The sequence below is a fragment of the Salvelinus alpinus genome, chromosome 7 (assembly GCF_045679555.1).
Source record: "Salvelinus alpinus chromosome 7, SLU_Salpinus.1, whole genome shotgun sequence".
In the NCBI taxonomy this organism is placed as follows: domain Eukaryota; kingdom Metazoa; phylum Chordata; class Actinopteri; order Salmoniformes; family Salmonidae; genus Salvelinus; species Salvelinus alpinus.
The window spans coordinates 53,983,429-53,999,937 of NC_092092.1; the positions used below are offsets into that span (position 1 = coordinate 53,983,429).

A 16,509-nucleotide genomic window follows, 5' to 3' on the forward strand; every position below is an offset into this window, starting at 1 on the left:
GCCACAGCGTATATGAACATTGTTGTTGACCAGGTGCATCCCTTCATGGCTAAAGGGGGGTGTACCTAATAAACTGAGTATAAATGTATTTATACTCCGGACTCTGACATTGCTCATTCTGAAATATCTTAATTTATTTTGGATTATATGTGTATTGTTATTGTATTGATAGATATTTATGCATTGTTGGATCTCGAAACAACCATTTCGCTGCACACGCAAAACTGTGTACACGACCAATAAACGTTGATTTGATTTGCACTTCTTCACCCTCTTCCGTGAAAACAGAGGAGTCTACTGTCTCAGACAGACCGCACCCTTGTCGCCCTCTCACATACGGAAGGAAGAGTGAACTTTTCCCGTGCAGCAGTCAGCTACTTTCTGAGCGCAACCCCCTATCCTTTCAGTATGCAGACGGCTCGGAATGGCTACTGACGCCAGCACGCTTGAGGAGCTACATAGCGAGCTCACCTGTCCAGTGTGCCTCGAGCTCTTCCGTGAGCCGGTGATCCTCGAGTGCGGACACCACTTCTGTCGCGTGTGCATTACGCAGTGCTGGGAGGCCAAGTACGATGAACACCCGACCTGCCCGAAGTGCCGAAAGACATGCGCTCCGAAGCTGCGCCCCAACTCGCTTCTGTGTAACGTCGTGGACAGCGTGAGGAGAGCTCGAGCCACGGATGGGAAACCCGGGGACCAGGAGAGCTCACAGGATACTGAAGAACGGCAACGGGGGGGCATTATGCCCAGCTCCGGGTTCAGTTTCACCGATTTTTCTCCGCGCCTCGAGACAGACCTGTGCGAGGAGCACGAGGAGAAATTGAAGCTATTCTGTGAGGATGATCAGCTCGCGATCTGCCTGGTGTGCGGGATGTCCCGAGACCACAAGACGCACAATGTCATCCCCATCAACGAGGCGTTCGAGAACTACAAGGTAACACTTTTAGAACAATATTTTGTATTTATGTATCCACCTGTGTTGGTGTTTGGAATACATGTAAGTTAGCCTGGTTCGAACATCAGTGACACAGGGACCTGACGCATTGGAATGCATAAATTGTGGCAGAATCTGTCCACAAATCTCAAACTGAGCTAAATTCGCAAAGTTACTATTCAGTCAGATATTTTAAGTCTTGTAAGATAAATGTGGACCCAAGATAATTGAGTCTTTAACATGCTAGAGCGCGAGACAGAAGCAGACACTCAAGTCAGTGTTGATGTAGCCTATACTTGGAGCTCGAGAGGAATTCGGCGTGCTGGTGTCAGGGCTTAGTTCCCAGACATATTTAACCTTTTATATTTGCTTTGGATATTTGGTGACATACCTCAGTCACCACACTGTTTTCACAAATCTTACCCATCTACATTGTAACTTTTGGGGGGTTCATTTGGGTAACTTGTTGAAATGAAGCCAGTTAGTTGGAAAGGCCCTCCAGGCATATGAGACATTAAGCTTGTTGTCAGACTACAACGGATCCAAAACAGCAAATCTTAAATTACCAAGAGAGTTAGGCCTAATTCAATGAATCTCCGTATAACGGAAAACACTGTTCATCAGTTCAACTCACATAACTTCAAGCTGTGTGTGTGTGTGTGACCTGTTTTTTTTCTTCCTCTTCTGCAGGACAAGCTGTCCAGAGCCCTGGAGAGAGTAATGATCCAGACTGAACAGGCTTCTCTCTATCAGGTCCAGACCAACAACAAGATCATGCTCATCAAGGTAGACTGACTGTGTGTGTGTGTGTGTGTGTGTGTGTGTGTGTGTGTGTGTGTGTGTGTGTGTGTGTGTGTGCGTGTGCATGCTGTCAGCGAGAGGCTTCTCATTTACAGTGCCCATCATTCCTGAAACATTTCTAGTGGCCAGTCAACACGCTAGTGCGTTGTCTCACCCAGGCACATTCAAATGGCACATTCAAATGAGTTTAATTATACAGAGTTTGTCAATGTGATTATGTTGTTACAGGTGTAACGTCGTTATTGGACTGTTGTGAATGTCTAATGCACAATGACGCTGAGATTATGACTCTGATTATGGGATTACCCATTCTTTCTCTCAGACACAGTGCAGGCACACACACACACATTATCACACCCCAAATGTAAACACACACAGAATTACGTAAAATACACGCCATAGTTAGTACCGATAAGATCAATGATAAAAATGTAGGATTGTCCCAGGTCTCTCCCTCTCTGTTCTGACACAGGCTTCACCTCACAAGGCTTTGTGAAGTAAATGAGAAATGTTCAGGCTCTACAGTGTGTGCGTGTGAGGTAGATACCGAATGTGTACGATGTCGGTGGAGGCCTGCGTTTAAGATGAGCACAGCACAGACATCGGAACCCATTAAGGAGGCATGCCCTGTGTGTCTGTGTCTGTCACACGCTGAAACACTTTCTCTCCTCCAATCACTTGTTCTTTCACTTCCCTCTGTCTCTCTGTGGGGAACAGGAAGTGGGTATGAGCAAGGATGTGTGTCAACGATCTAGCTACCACGTGACCGATGTGGCAAATGTTTGTGTGTGTTACTGTGTGTCTGCGTGTTGCTGTGTGTGTGTGTGTCTATGCAGCGGAGGTGGTTAGGTGTTCATGTGACGAGTGACCGTTTCTGAGATTTGAATCATGAGATTTGAATCACGAGATTTGAATCACGAGATTTGAATCAATATGTGTTTATCTCCTGCCTCCATTTTCACTGAATGTGCTGTTGCTGTGTGTCTGTCTCATTGTGTTTCATGATGTCTTTGTTTTTTGCATTGTTTTATATCACTGCTGTCGCCACCTCTTGACAGCCTGTCATTGTAAATAAGAATTTCTTCTTAATTTACTTATTTGTATCCTTTAAGTTGAAATAAAATAAAACAAGCTCGTGTTAGCTCCCAGAGCTAACCCCTTGACTAAAGCTCAGTGGGCTAACACAGTCTCTAAAGATGGATTCCAACCCAGTCTGTAACATTTCTATTTTTCTCTGTTCTTCCCTACTTCAGGAGCATGCTGGGGACATAGAGGAGCAGGTGAGTGCAGAGTTTGGACGCCTGAGGGAGTTCCTTCTCCAGGAGGAGGAGAGAGTGAAGGAGAGACTGCAGCGGGAGAAGGAAAAGAGGCTAAACCAATTGGAGGAGGTCCTCAAACACACCACAGAGCAAATCGGCCAGTTAGAGCAAACTGCCGACCAGCTCCGCGTCAAACTCCAAGAGAACGAGAACCCGGCACAACTCCGGGTGAGATGAGAGAGAAGAGGAGGGAGGGAGGGGAAAGAAAAGGAGTGGAGGGAGGGGGAAAGAGAAAGGGACTGTAATGGATAGAGGGAAAAAAGGGAGAAAATATAGATTGTAGAGGAGGAAGGGAGAGGGGTTAAGGGTGGGGAGGTAAAGAGATAGAGGGAGAGAAAACGAAAACAGAAAGGGTTGAAGAAAAATCCAGAATAAAGTAGAGGGTTTTTGAGGAAAGAGTGTGTGGATGTCTCAGCAGGGCCTCATCGTTGTTATTCTTTCTTTCAGGGAATCAAGGATTTTATCGGAGGGTAAGTAAAAGAATCCATGGTTCTTATCTGATGCTACAGTTCATAGATCTGTGTAATATCCACATGACTTCACATGATTAAAAAAACAAACAACCCAATGTTCCTCGTACTTTTTCAATATTATTTATTCATACTGTAAGGCAGTGGTCGCCAACCGGACGATCTTCAAGGCATTCCTAGTCGATCACCAAACATGTTTATGGTAAAGCCAACGATAAAGGCTTGCGCTACTTTTTTTATATTTGTGTTGCGCTGTTGGCAGTAGGTGCACTTGATTCAGAAGCCCTGCACACCGGGTAGGCAAAGTGTTCCCATTCTGAACCATTTAATTTGTCTGAAAAGACAAACTTCGGCCTACCTGCCAGACCGGGAGATCTGTGGCTAAATTGAGTATGGCTACTGCGTTGGCCAATCGGATAGCGCAAATCACCGTGCCTACAGAACTTCCATGACCCCGGCCACAGCAAAGTTTGATACTAGCCTACCCAAGATTCAATAACTTTTAAAACCATGACCAGGGAGAGACTGTCAAAGAATACAGCAAAGAGCTGCTGTTTTTATGAGTGAATTCATGTAAAAAAATATTCAGCACTGGTTTTATTCAACACTATTACAAAACATAAAACACGCTTTTCCGTACTTCCACTTGCGCTGCAGCTGCACAGAGTGAGTAGCCAAGTGAAGGCCTATTGACCGTGCATTTTTATTATTATTAGCAGCTCGTCTGTCTATTTTAAGATCTAGGAATATTTCACATTCTCTGTTGTTAGGAACAACATGAATTCGTGCATGATTGAGGCAGATGCGGTGCGACTCGAGTTTCACCATCAGGTGGAAAGGAAGGAGAGAGCGGGGACCGGGAGAGGCGGACCCTCTGCTGCTCTCTCCCTCCCTCTGCTGAGACTAATGCCGTGTTCAAAACAACTGGGAACTCTGGGGGGGAAAAAACTCTCTCTCTCTTCCTCCGTCTCTCTCTCAGAGCGGAGATTATGTTTGAGCGACCCCCGGAGGTGTGTGTGGATCTGCCGGAGGGGGAGTTCCTGGGACCACTGCAGTACCGCACCTGGAGGAGGATGAACGCTGTCCTTCAGCCAGGTACAACCACAGCAAAATTGAGTTAGACCACACCTGACCACATATAGTCGACACTTGACTCCATTAGACCACAGCTCTCACATATCTGACAACATTCCACCACAGGATCCATCTGATTGCATTCTATCAAACCTGACTGTCACCTGACAGCCTGTCCTTTCTATCGTATTTTAATTCCTCTGTCTCTTCCCAGGTGTGACAGCGGTGACTCTAAACCCAGACACCGCCTACCCCAGGCTGTGGGTGTCCACGTGCTGCACCCAGGTCAGTGTCGGGGACATCCAGCCCAACCTGCCCAACAACGCTGAGCGCTTCACGCGCTACAACATTGTCCTGGGAAGCCAGGCCCTCACCTCAGGGCAACACTACTGGGTGGTTGAGGTGGGCACCAAGACGGCCTGGGGGTTGGGGGTGGCGGCCGCCTCGGTCAACAGGAAGGATGAGATTAGCCTGTGTCCCGACGACGGCTTCTGGACCCTGGTGTTAAGAGAGGGGCGGGGAGGGAGCGAGTACGAGGCCTGCACCAACCACGAGGAGAGCCTGTTGCACCCCCCTCGCCCCCCCAGGAGGGTAGGGGTGTACCTTGACTACGGGAGGGGTGTTGTGGCGTTTTACGACGCAGGGGATATGAGTCACCTGTTCACGTTCTCCGACGCCACATTCACAGAGCCGGTGTTCCCCTACTTCAACCCCTGGCCAATCATCAAAGGGAGAAACCGTGAGCCTCTTATTATTATTAGCCCGGACCCGGAGGTATGAGAGACCTGTTAAGAACTGTCAGAGAACACTGAGAACCAAAGACAAGAAAGTAGAACAATGTAGAGAACCTGTGAGAGAAACTGCAATGTCATCATCCTATTCACGAATGTACTAACACGTGACTATTGTTCACGGTTTTGTCATTTATGAACATTTCCTGTAAATATGTTTCCATGGAATATATGGGTGTTTTTTGTTTAAAGAGAGCACATGCCAGAGGACTCTGATGGAAGCCACATGGAAAAGCTCATTGAAAAGCACCTTAAACATGACATTCTTTCCCTTACAAATGGACATGGCCAAAGAATGAAATTACAATTTCATACTATATTTATATAAAGTGTATATATAGTAAGATGACAGTGTTTTACAGTGTATTTTACATTTTCATAACGGAGTATATACATCGGCAAATCAGATCACGCCTCCATTCTGCTCCTCCCCACCTATATGCAGAAACTTAAGCAGGAAACACCCGTGGTAAGGTCTGTTCAACGTTGGTGTGACCAATCAGAATCTATGCTTCAAGATTGTTTTGATCACGCAGACTGGAAAATGTTCCCGGTCGCCTTTGAGAATAGTATCGACGTATACACTTCGGTGACTGGGTTCATCAGAATGTGCATTAAGGATGTTATTCCCACTGTGACGATTAGAACTTATCCAAACCAAAACCGCGGATAGATAGCAGCATTCGCGCAAAACTGAACCACCGCATTTAACCACGACAAGGTGACTGGGAACATGGACGTGTATAAAGAGACTAGCTATGGTCGCAATTCAACAGCTCAAAGATGAGATGATAATCACAAATTATAAAGGGAAAGCCAGCCACGTCGCGGACACCGACACCTCACTTTCGGACAAGCTAAACACCTTCGCCCGCTTCCAGGAAAACAACATCGAGCCACCGACGCAGGCCCTTGCCGCTCACGGGGACTGTGTGCTCTCGTTCTCCTTGGCCGATGTGTGTAAGACATTTAAGCGTTGCCGGCCCAGATTGCCGGGCCAGACGGCATCCCAAGCCGTGTCCTCAGAGCATGTGCAGACAAACTGGCTGGAGTGTTTACAGACATATTACATCTCTCCATATCCTAGTCTGTTGTCCCCACTCTCTTCAAGATGTCCACCCTTGTTCCTGTACCCAAGAAAGCGAAGGTAACTGAACTAATTAAATGACTTGTCGCCCCGTAGCACTCACTTCTGTCATTGTGAAATGCTTTGAGAGGCTAGGTAAGAATCATATCACCTTACCCGGGACCCTAGACCCACTACAATTCGCATACCGCCCCAACAGATCCACGGACGACGTAATTGCCATTACACTGCATACAGCCCTGGACAAGAGAAATAGCTATGTAAGAATGCTGTTCATCGACTACAGCTCAGCCTTCAACACCATAATTCCCTCCAAGCTCATCACTAAGCTCTGGGCCCTGGGTCCCCCCCGTGCAACTGTATCCTAGACTTCCTGACGGGCCGACCCCCAGGTGGTGAAGGTAGGCAACAACACCTCCGCCCCCCATATTTTCTTAAAATATTACTTTTTAATTTTTTAAGACTGTAAAAACACCTGCAAATCCGCTCCAAGTGATTTTAATTTTGGAAATCTCTTCCAAAGTATTCCCACACATAATAGGGAGATATATGTGACCGTATACAAATGTAAGCACGGTTTGAAATGATTATGTTTTAGTCAAATTTTCTATCTGTTTGGGCTTCTTACGGTCAATTTGCAGTCTACAAATGATTTGTAATTATGTTCCGGCCCCCTGACCATACACTCAAGAAGAAAAATCGTCCCACAGAGGGTTCTACATGGAACCACAAAGGGTTCTCCTATAGGGACAGTTGAAGAACCCTTTTGCTACACTTTCTTTTTCTAAGAGTGTAGCAATACAATAACAATCTAATATCATCCTCGGGAGGCAGAAGAAATTCGACTTGGCCCCAAAGACCCTCAAGAACTTCTACAGATGCATAGTACTGCACTGCCCACAACCGCAGGGCTCTCTAGAGGGTGATGCAGACAACCCAGCACAGCACCAGGGGCACACTGCCTGCCCTCCAGGACATCTACAGCACCAGGGGCACACTGCCTGCCCTCCAGGACATCTACAGCACCAGGGGCACACTGCCTGCCCTCCAGGACATCTACAGCACCAGGGGCACACTGCCTGCCCTCCAGGACATCTACAGCACCAGGGGCACACTGCCTGCCCTCCAGGACGTCTACAGCACCAGGGGCACACTGCCTGCCCTCCAGGACGTCTACAGCACCAGGGGCACACTGCCTGCCCTCCAGGACATCTACAGCACCAGGGGCACACTGCCTGCCCTCCAGGACGTCTACAGCACCAGGGGCACACTGCCTGCCCTCCAGGACGTCTACAGCACCAGGGGCACACTGCCTGCCCTCCAGGACGTCTACAGCACTAGGGGCACACTGCCTGCCCTCCAGGACGTCTACAGCACCAGGGGCACACTGCCTGCCCTCCAGGACATCTACAGCACCAGGGGCACACTGCCTGCCCTCCAGGACATCTACAGCACCAGGGGCACACTGCCTGCCCTCCAGGACATCTACAGCACAAGGTGTCACAGGAAGGCCAAGAAGTTCATCGAGGACCTCAGCCACCTGAGCCACAGCCTGTTCACCCCGCTACCATCTAGAAGGTGGAGACTGTACAGGTGGATTAAAGCTGGGGCCGAGAGCACTGATAAACAGCTTTTATCTCCAGACCATCAGAATGTTAAACAGTCACCATTAGCCTTAGTCACTGTTCTTGCCAGCTACCACCCGGTACTCCACCCTGCACCTTAGAGACTGCTGCCCTATGTACATAGAGTCATTCAACACTGGTCACTTTAATAATGTTTTCATACTGTTTTACCCACTTTATATGTATATACTGTATTCTAGTCATGGCTCATCCTATATAACTACTGCTGTACACACCTTTTCTATTCATATACTGTCCATACTGTCTATACACACCATTATATACAGTATAATGGTGTGTATAGACACACCAGGCCCACCCATAGCTGCAACCCTGCCCAGTCATGTGAAATCCATAGATTAGGGCCTAATGAATGTATTTTAATTGACTGATTTCCTTATATGAACTGTAACTCAGCAACATTTTTGAAATTGTTGCATGTTGCGTTTATATTTTTGTTCAGTATACATATAAAGTGGGTTAAACAGTTTGTAAACATTATTAAAGTGACCAGTGTTCAATGACTCTTTGTACATAGGGCAGCAGTCTCTAAGGTGCAGGGTGGAGTACCGGGTGGTAGCCAGCTAGTAACAGTGTCTTAGGTTCGTAGCAGGGCCCTGGGCCGGAGGCTGGCTAGTGATGACTGACAACGTTGGCTAGGAGCGAGTAACAGGGTGACTGTGTCTGTCGGCATCATCTTGTGTCATCTATAATAAAAATGTGTTGCATTACCTCCACAGTGTAGTCGTTCTACAGATCGATCGCACAAATTGTTGTTTGGGAACATGCAGATATTGAACTGTCTGGCTGCTGTTGGAACTTGACTCTGGTGCATTAAGACTGTTGTTCTCTTTCAGTCCACTGGAGGGCGCTCAAACAATGTCCACCCTACACTTCATTCTCACGCATGACCACAAAGGAGAATGAGCTTAAAAAGATTAAGAGCTGCACTTAAGAAATCATTGATTAAAATCCATAATCCCTGATCAATTATTTTTGGTAGAACTATCAGGTCAGAAACGGGTTCATATTAGAGCAGATGGTCAAGGTGTGGCTGAGTTACTGAGAGAGCACCACCTGATCATGTGTGTCTCTGTGTGTGCTGTGTGTGTGAGCAGGAACAGGTGAGTGTGGTGTGTATTAGCGGGAAGTGTGTGTTGTGTGTTAGGATTATAACCCAGAAGGCTGAAACAATGTCTATCTCTGACACTTTAAGCTTGATACGCGAGGAGCTACCAGCCTATACCACAGTACGATATGAAAAAATAAGAAATTTGTTATATACTTTCAATATTTGGTGCTGGACATGTATACGCTTGTGTATTACATAATTTACACATGTGGTATGACAAGTCTATTACAACATAACACAGGCTATATACTCCTGTCTGTGTTTTCAAACATTGCTGCACGAGGGCAATGTGCGCAAGTTGGTGGCAGAACAAGCTGGAGTTCTTATGGATTATAATTAGATTTTAAGGCTCGTTTGAATGTCATGCTTAATGTTTGTGTCATCATTGTAAATCAACTGCATTATACTTGAAAAACACTTCAACTTCAACCAGCAAAATGGCTCTTTGGCTTTTGCTACAGCCTATATCAATTAGCGTTAGCATTCTAGCTAACAACTCTTGCATCCAAAATAGTTATTTTGCAAAGATCACAACCGAATATAATCTTAGCGACTGTTCAAGCAAAAATCAAAACATCAATGTAAGCGTATGAGAACCCTAAAACGTAATTTTATTTAGAAGTAATAAAAACATACATCTAGACTACGTTGAATGGGCGCAGATGGCGATGACTTTCTTTCTGCCGCCAAGAGTCGCGCACATAAACTCAGCAAAAAGATAAACGTCCTCTCACTGTCAACTGTGTTCATTTTCAGCAAACTTAACATGTGTAAATATTTGTATGAACATAACAAGATTCAACAACTGAGACATAAACTGAACAAGTTCTACAGACATGTGACTAACAGAAATTGAATAATGTGTCCCTAATCAAAGGGGGGGGGGGGTCAAAATCAAAAGTAAGAGTCAGTGTCTGGTGTGGCCACCAGCTGCATTAAGTACTGCAGTGCATCTCCTCCTCATGGACTGCACCAGATTTGCCAGTTTTTGCTGTGAGATGTTATCCCCACTCTTCCACCAAGGCACCTGCAAGTTCCCAGACATTTCTGGGGGGAATGGCCCTAGCCCTCAGCCTCCGATCCAACAGGTCCCTGTCGTGCTCAATGGGATTGAGATCCGGGCTCTTCATTGGCCATGGCAGAACACTGACATTCATGTCTTGCAGGAAATCATGCACAGAACAAGCAGTATGGCTGGTGGCATTGTCATGCTGGAGGGTCATGTCAGGATGAGCCTGTAGGAAGGGTACCACATGAGGGAGGAGGATGTCTTCACTGTAAAGCACAGCGTTGAGATTGCCTGCAATGACAAGCTCATTCCAATGATGCTGTGACACACCGCCCCAGACCGTGACGGACCCTCCACCTCCAAATCGATCCCGCTCCAGAGTACAGGCCTCGGTGTAACGCTCATTCTTCGACGATAAACGCGAATCCGACCATCACCCCTTGTGAGACAAAACCGCGACTTGTCAGTGAAGAGCACTTTTTGCCAGTCCTGTCTGGTCCTTAGACAGTGGGTTTGTGCCCATAGGCAACATTATTGCAGGTGATGTCTGGTGAGGACCTGCCTTACAACAGGCCTACAAGCCCTCAGTCCAGCCTCTCTCAGCCATTTGCGGACAGTCTGAACACTGATGGAGGGATTGTGGATTCCTGGTGTAACTCGGGCAGTTGTTGTTGCCATCCTGTACCTGTCCCGCAGGTGTGATGTTCGGATGTACCGATACTGTGCAGGTGTTACACGTGGTCTGCCACTATGGAGGGAGTTGAAGGTCCGTGTTGCCCAGCAACAGCCCCAAAACATCACTGCTCTAGAGGAGATCTGCATGGAGGAATGGGCCAAAATACCAGCAACAGTGTTTGAAAACCTTGTGAAGACTTACAGAAAACGTTTGACCTCTGTCATTGCCAACAAAGGGTATATAACAAAGTATTGAGATAAACTTTTGTTATTGACCAAATACTTATTTTCCACCATAATTTGCAAATAAATTCATTAAAAATCCTACAATGTGATTTTCTGGATTTTCTTTTTCTCATTTTGTCTGTCATAGTTGAAGTGTACCTATGATGAAAATTACAGGCCTCTCTCATCTTTTTAAGTGGGAGAACTTGCACAATTGGTGGCTGACTAAATACTTTTTTGCCCCACTGTAAGTCCATATTAAGTCTACATATCTGAAGTCTGAATCAGCCCCATCGTGAGTTCATTGTCTATCCCTTCTTTAATTAACAAACAAATTAATTATTAAGGTTCATCTAGTTCCTCTGTCTATAGTATCTGTAATGAGATATCACTCCGAGGCTTATCTACATGCAGTAACACGAGCCTTTTTTTGCATGACTGTTTATCCATCCATCCCTCACCTCCCTCTTTCCATCTCTCATTCTCTGTAAAATGAGAGAGATCTTGTCATAGGCTTACAGGTAGATCCCTGGGATCAATGAGAGGACTTTGTTTTATGATTGGAAGAATATACAACCTTGGGTATCATTTCAGAGACATTTCCAGTGTTTAATAAATGTCATTCAGAGCCTCACACCACTAAACCTGGATCCCGTAACCATCAGAGAGGCCCAAATCAGGCCCAAATCACCTCACCTCTGGATACTCCTGAACTTGGTCCTACTACTTGGTCCCCCACCACCACCACGAATTACCTGACTAACTCTCATAATTTTTTTCTCGAGGCCCCTGACACCTTAAACTACTACCCTCTATTTTTAACCCCCAGTGTCTCTCTGGATGTTTTTACCATAATTGATCTCTTTTCTCCCCCATTCTGAGTTTGCGCCCCCCCCCCCCCATCAATAATGAATGACTGCATGAGGGAGAAAGATAGGCTTAAAGTGATTAATGGAAACCTCATTAGGAACTGGAGAAATGTTTGGCAACATACGCTTAGCCTTCGGCTTGCATACTATCAACTTCTCTTACAGCCGGTGGGGTGAATGGAGGGGTCAGAGGACAAGAAAGCAGTGGGGCCAATAAAATAGAATACTTTACAATCTGTTAGGAAATGTTCCATGCGTGATTAAGCATACAGACATGGCAGACACGACTAACATAAAGACATTACATGACAAATAACATGGCACAGAATTCAGCCCAAAGTACAGTTGAAGTCGGAAGTTTACATACACCTTAGCCAAACACATTTAAACTCAGTTTTTCACAATTCCTGACATTTAATCCTAGTAAAAATTCGGATCATCACACAAAGTTAGGATGTCAGAATAATAGTAGAGAGAATTATTTATTTCAGCTTTTATTTCTTTCATCACATTCCCAGTGGGTCAGAAGTTTACATACACTCAATTAGTATTTGGTAGCATTGCCTTTAAATTGTTTAACTTGGGTCAAACGTTTCAGGGTAGCCTTCCACAAGCTTCACCCAATAAATTGGGTGAATTTTGGCCCATTCCTTCTGACAGAGCTGGTGTAACTGAGTCAGGTTTGTAGGCCTCCTTGCTCGCACACGCATTTTCAGTTCTGCCCACAAATTTTCAATAGGATTGTGGTTAGGGCTTTGTGATGGCCACTTCAGTACCTTGACTTTGTTGTCCTTAAGCCATTTTGCCACAACTTTGGAAGTATGCTTGGGGTCATTGTCCATTTGGAAGACCCATTTGCGACCAAGCTTTAACTTCCTGACTGATGTCTTGAGATGTTGCTTCAATATATCCACATAATTTTCCTGCTTCATGATGTCATCTATATTGTGAAGTGCACCAGGCCCTCCTGCAGCAAAGCACCCCCACAACATGATGCTGCCACCCCCGTGCTTCACGGTTGGGATGGTGTTCTTCGGGTTGCAAGCCTCCTCCTTTTTCTCCAAACATAACGATGGTCATAATGGCCAAACAGTTCTATTTTTGTTTCATCAGACCAGAGAACATTTCTCCAAAAAGTACAATCTTTGTCCCCATGTGCAGTTGCAAACCATAGTCTGGCTTTTTTATGGCGGTTTTGGAGCAGTGGCTTCTTGCTTGCTGAGAGGCCTTTCAGGTTATGTCGATATAGGACTCGTTTTACTGTGGATATAGATATAGATATTGATATAGATACAGTGGGGCAAAAAAGTATTTAGTCAGCCACCAATTGTGCAAGTTCTCCCACTTAAAAAGATGAGAGAGGCCTGTAATTTTCATCATAGGTACACTTCAACTATGACAGACAAAATGAGGGGAAAAAATCCAGAAAATCACATTGTAGGATTTTTAATGAATTTATTTGCAAATTATGGTGGAAAATAAGTATTTGGTCAATAACAAAAGTTTATCTCAATACTTAGTTATATACCCTTTGTTGGCAATGACAGAGGTCAAACGTTTTCTGCAAGTCTTCACAAGGTTTTCACACACTGTTGCTGGTATTTTGGCCCATTCCTCCATGCAGATCTCCTCTAGAGCAGTGATGTTTTGGGGCTGTTGCTGGGCAACACAGACTTTCAACTCCCTCCAAAGATTTTCTATGGCGTTGAGATCTGGAGACTGGCAAGGCCACTCCAGGACCTTGAAATGCTTCTTACGAAGCCACTCCTTCGTTGCCCGGGCGGTGTGTTTAAGATCATTGTCATGCTGAAAGACCCAGCCACGTTTCATCTTCAATGCCCTTGCTGATGGTAGGCTTTGTTACTTTGGTCCCAGCTCTCTGCAGGTCATTCACTAGGTCCCCCCGTGTGGTTCTGGGATTTTTGCTCACCGTTCTTGTGATCATTTTGGGGTGAGATCTTGCGTGGAGCCCCAGATCGAGGGAGATTATCAGTGGTCTTGTATGTCTTCCATTTCCTAATAATTGCTCCCACAGTTGATTTCTTCAAACCAAGCTGCTTACCTATTGCAGATTTAGTTCTTCCCAGCCTGGTGCAGGTCTACAATTTTGTTTCTGGTGTCCTTTGACAGCTCTTTGGTCTTGGCCATAGTGGAGTTTGGAGTGTGACTGTTTGAGGTTGTGGACAGGTGTCTTTTATACTGATAACAAGTTCAAACAGGTGCTATTAATACAGGTAACGAGTGGAGGACAGAGTAGCCTCTTAAAGAAGAAGTTACAGGTCTGTGAGAGCCAGAAATCTTGCTTGTTTGTAGGTGACCAAATACTTATTTTCCACCATAATTTGCAAATAAATTCATAAAAAATCCTACAATGTGATTTTCTGGATTTCTTTTCTAATTTTGTCTGTCATAGTTGAAGTGTACCTATGTTGAAAATTACAGGCCTCTCTCATCTTTTTAAGTGGGAGAACTTGCACAATTGGTGGCTGACTAAATACTTTTTTGCCCCACTGTATATAGTTTCCTCCAGCATCTTCACAAGGTCCTTTGCTGTTGTTCTGGGATTGATTTGCACTTTTCGCACCAAAGTACGTTCATCTCCAGAGCGGTATGACGGCTGCGTGGTCCCATGGTGTTTATACTTGCGTACTATTGTTTGTACAGATGAACGTGGTACCTTCAGGCATTTGGAAATTGCTCCCAAGGATGAACCAGACTTGTGGAGGTCTACAATTTTTCTTCTGAGGTCTTGGCTGATTTCTTTTGATTTTCCCATGATGTCAAGCAAAGAGGCACTGAGTTTGAAGTTAGGCCTTGAAATACATCCACAGGTACACCTCCAATTGACTAAAATTATGTCAATTACCCTATCATAAGATTCTAAAGCCATGACATAATTTTCTGGAATTTTCCAAGCTATTTAAAGGCACTGTCAACTTAGTGTATGTAAACTTCTGACCCACTGGAATTGTGATACAGTGAATTATAAGTGAAATAATCTGTCTGTAAACAATTGTTGGAAAAATTACTTGTGTCATGTACAAAGTAGATGTTCTAACCGACTTGCCAAAACTATAGTTTGTTAACAAGAAATTTGTGGAGTGGTTGAAAAAGGAGGTTTAATGACTCCAACCTAAGTGTACGTAAACTTCCGACTTCAACTGTACATACACTTAGATGTAGGAAGTAGAACAAGCCGTATAAGGCTAGGTTGTATTTTATAGTCCTTGTTTAGTGAACTGAAAGTGATTGATCGAGTGAGAGAGAGTGATGCTCACCATTTATCCATTAACTACTTTATTTGTGCACCTTCACAATCGATCTATGAGGCCTAAGTCAGTGGAAGCTGGTGGGAGGAGCTAAAGGAGGACGGGCTCATTGTAAGGGTTGGAATAGAATACATGGAATGGTATCAAACACTTCAAACATATGGAAAGCACATGTTTGACTCCGATCCGTTCCTTCAAATTTCAGCCTTTGCAATGAGCCCGTCCTCCTGTAGCTCCTCCCACCAGCCCCCACTGGACTAAGTGCAGTTCTGGAATTGGAATGGGAAGAAGAGTTGGAGAGGAAGAGCAGAGAGGTAGTGTTATTTATAGATGCTTTTAGTGGAATTACATATCGGTGGAGCCGTCAGACATGTACGGGAATAAGGACGAGCTTATAGTTACACTGTAGTGTCTAAAAATGAAACGGAGGCAAGCTGTGTGTGTGTGTTTTGAAACACTATACCCTCAGTAGGCAAGCTGTGTGTGTGTGTGTGTGTGCATGCGTGTTGAAACACTATACCCTCAGTAGCCAGGGTGTGTGTGTGTGTTTAGTCATGCCTACATGATGTATTTATTCATGCATGCATGTTCGTTTTTGATAGTGATGTCACGTCATGTTTTTAACTCCTATGCAGCAAATCATTCTTTGAATCTGTATGCAGCCCCCCTTCCCTCCTCCTCCTCCTCATCCCTTAGCAAATGAAAGGCTGACCTGAACACCTCACCGAGAATCCAATTTGCGTTCCAACAAAGGCCTGGAATATGACGGGGCAGAGGATTGGGGACAGATTGAGCGACAGAAAAAAGGGGGAGAGAGAGTAAACGCAGAGGATTATTGTCAGGGCGAGACACAGAGGGTCACAATAGAGAGGGATGGAGGCAAGAAAAAGGACAGAGAGAGGATGGAGGAAGTGAGTAGGTTAAACACATGTCAACCTGGGTAGACAACATATCACTACACAAAACAGGAAACAGACAGGCAACATGATAGAGAGACTGGAAAAGGGGGAAAGAGAGAGAGTGTGTGAGAGAGAGAGAGAGAGAGAGGTAAAAATAGGGACAGGTTGGGGGAGTGATGGAGAGATTGGTAGGTAGAGAGAGAGAGATACTGTGACACCTGAGGGACTCAGAGACAGCGAGGAAGGGCAGAGGTGCAGGAACTCAATCCCTGAGCTACAGGACACCTGATGATAAAACCCACTCACCTAGACACTGGACAAGAGATGGAG

General features: G+C 45.3%; 1 protein-coding gene across 1 annotated transcript; it reads left to right on the plus strand.

The window, feature by feature from the left end:
* Positions 1–302: 302 nt before the first annotated feature.
* Positions 303–5,733, plus strand: LOC139581197 (zinc-binding protein A33-like). Its single transcript, XM_071410704.1, has 6 exons — positions 303–934; positions 1,625–1,720; positions 2,989–3,222; positions 3,502–3,524; positions 4,504–4,619; positions 4,813–5,733. The coding sequence occupies exons 1-6, from the start codon at positions 425–427 to the stop codon at positions 5,376–5,378; spliced, it is 1,545 nt and encodes a 514-aa protein (XP_071266805.1). The 5' UTR covers positions 303–424; the 3' UTR covers positions 5,379–5,733.
* Positions 5,734–16,509: the final 10,776 nt, after the last annotated feature.

What these genes read in the sequence shown, in the direction of transcription:
- LOC139581197 (XM_071410704.1), top strand. Translation starts at nt 425, where the DNA reads ATGGCTACTGACGCCAGCACGCTTGAGGAGCTACATAGCGAGCTCACC. An exon ending in AGAACCCGGCACAACTCCGG is followed by an intron (nt 3,223 to 3,501) that starts GTGAGATGAGAG and finishes TCTTTCTTTCAG; the next exon opens with GGAATCAAGGATTTTATCGG. An exon ending in GAACGCTGTCCTTCAGCCAG is followed by an intron (nt 4,620 to 4,812) that starts GTACAACCACAG and finishes GTCTCTTCCCAG; the next exon opens with GTGTGACAGCGGTGACTCTA.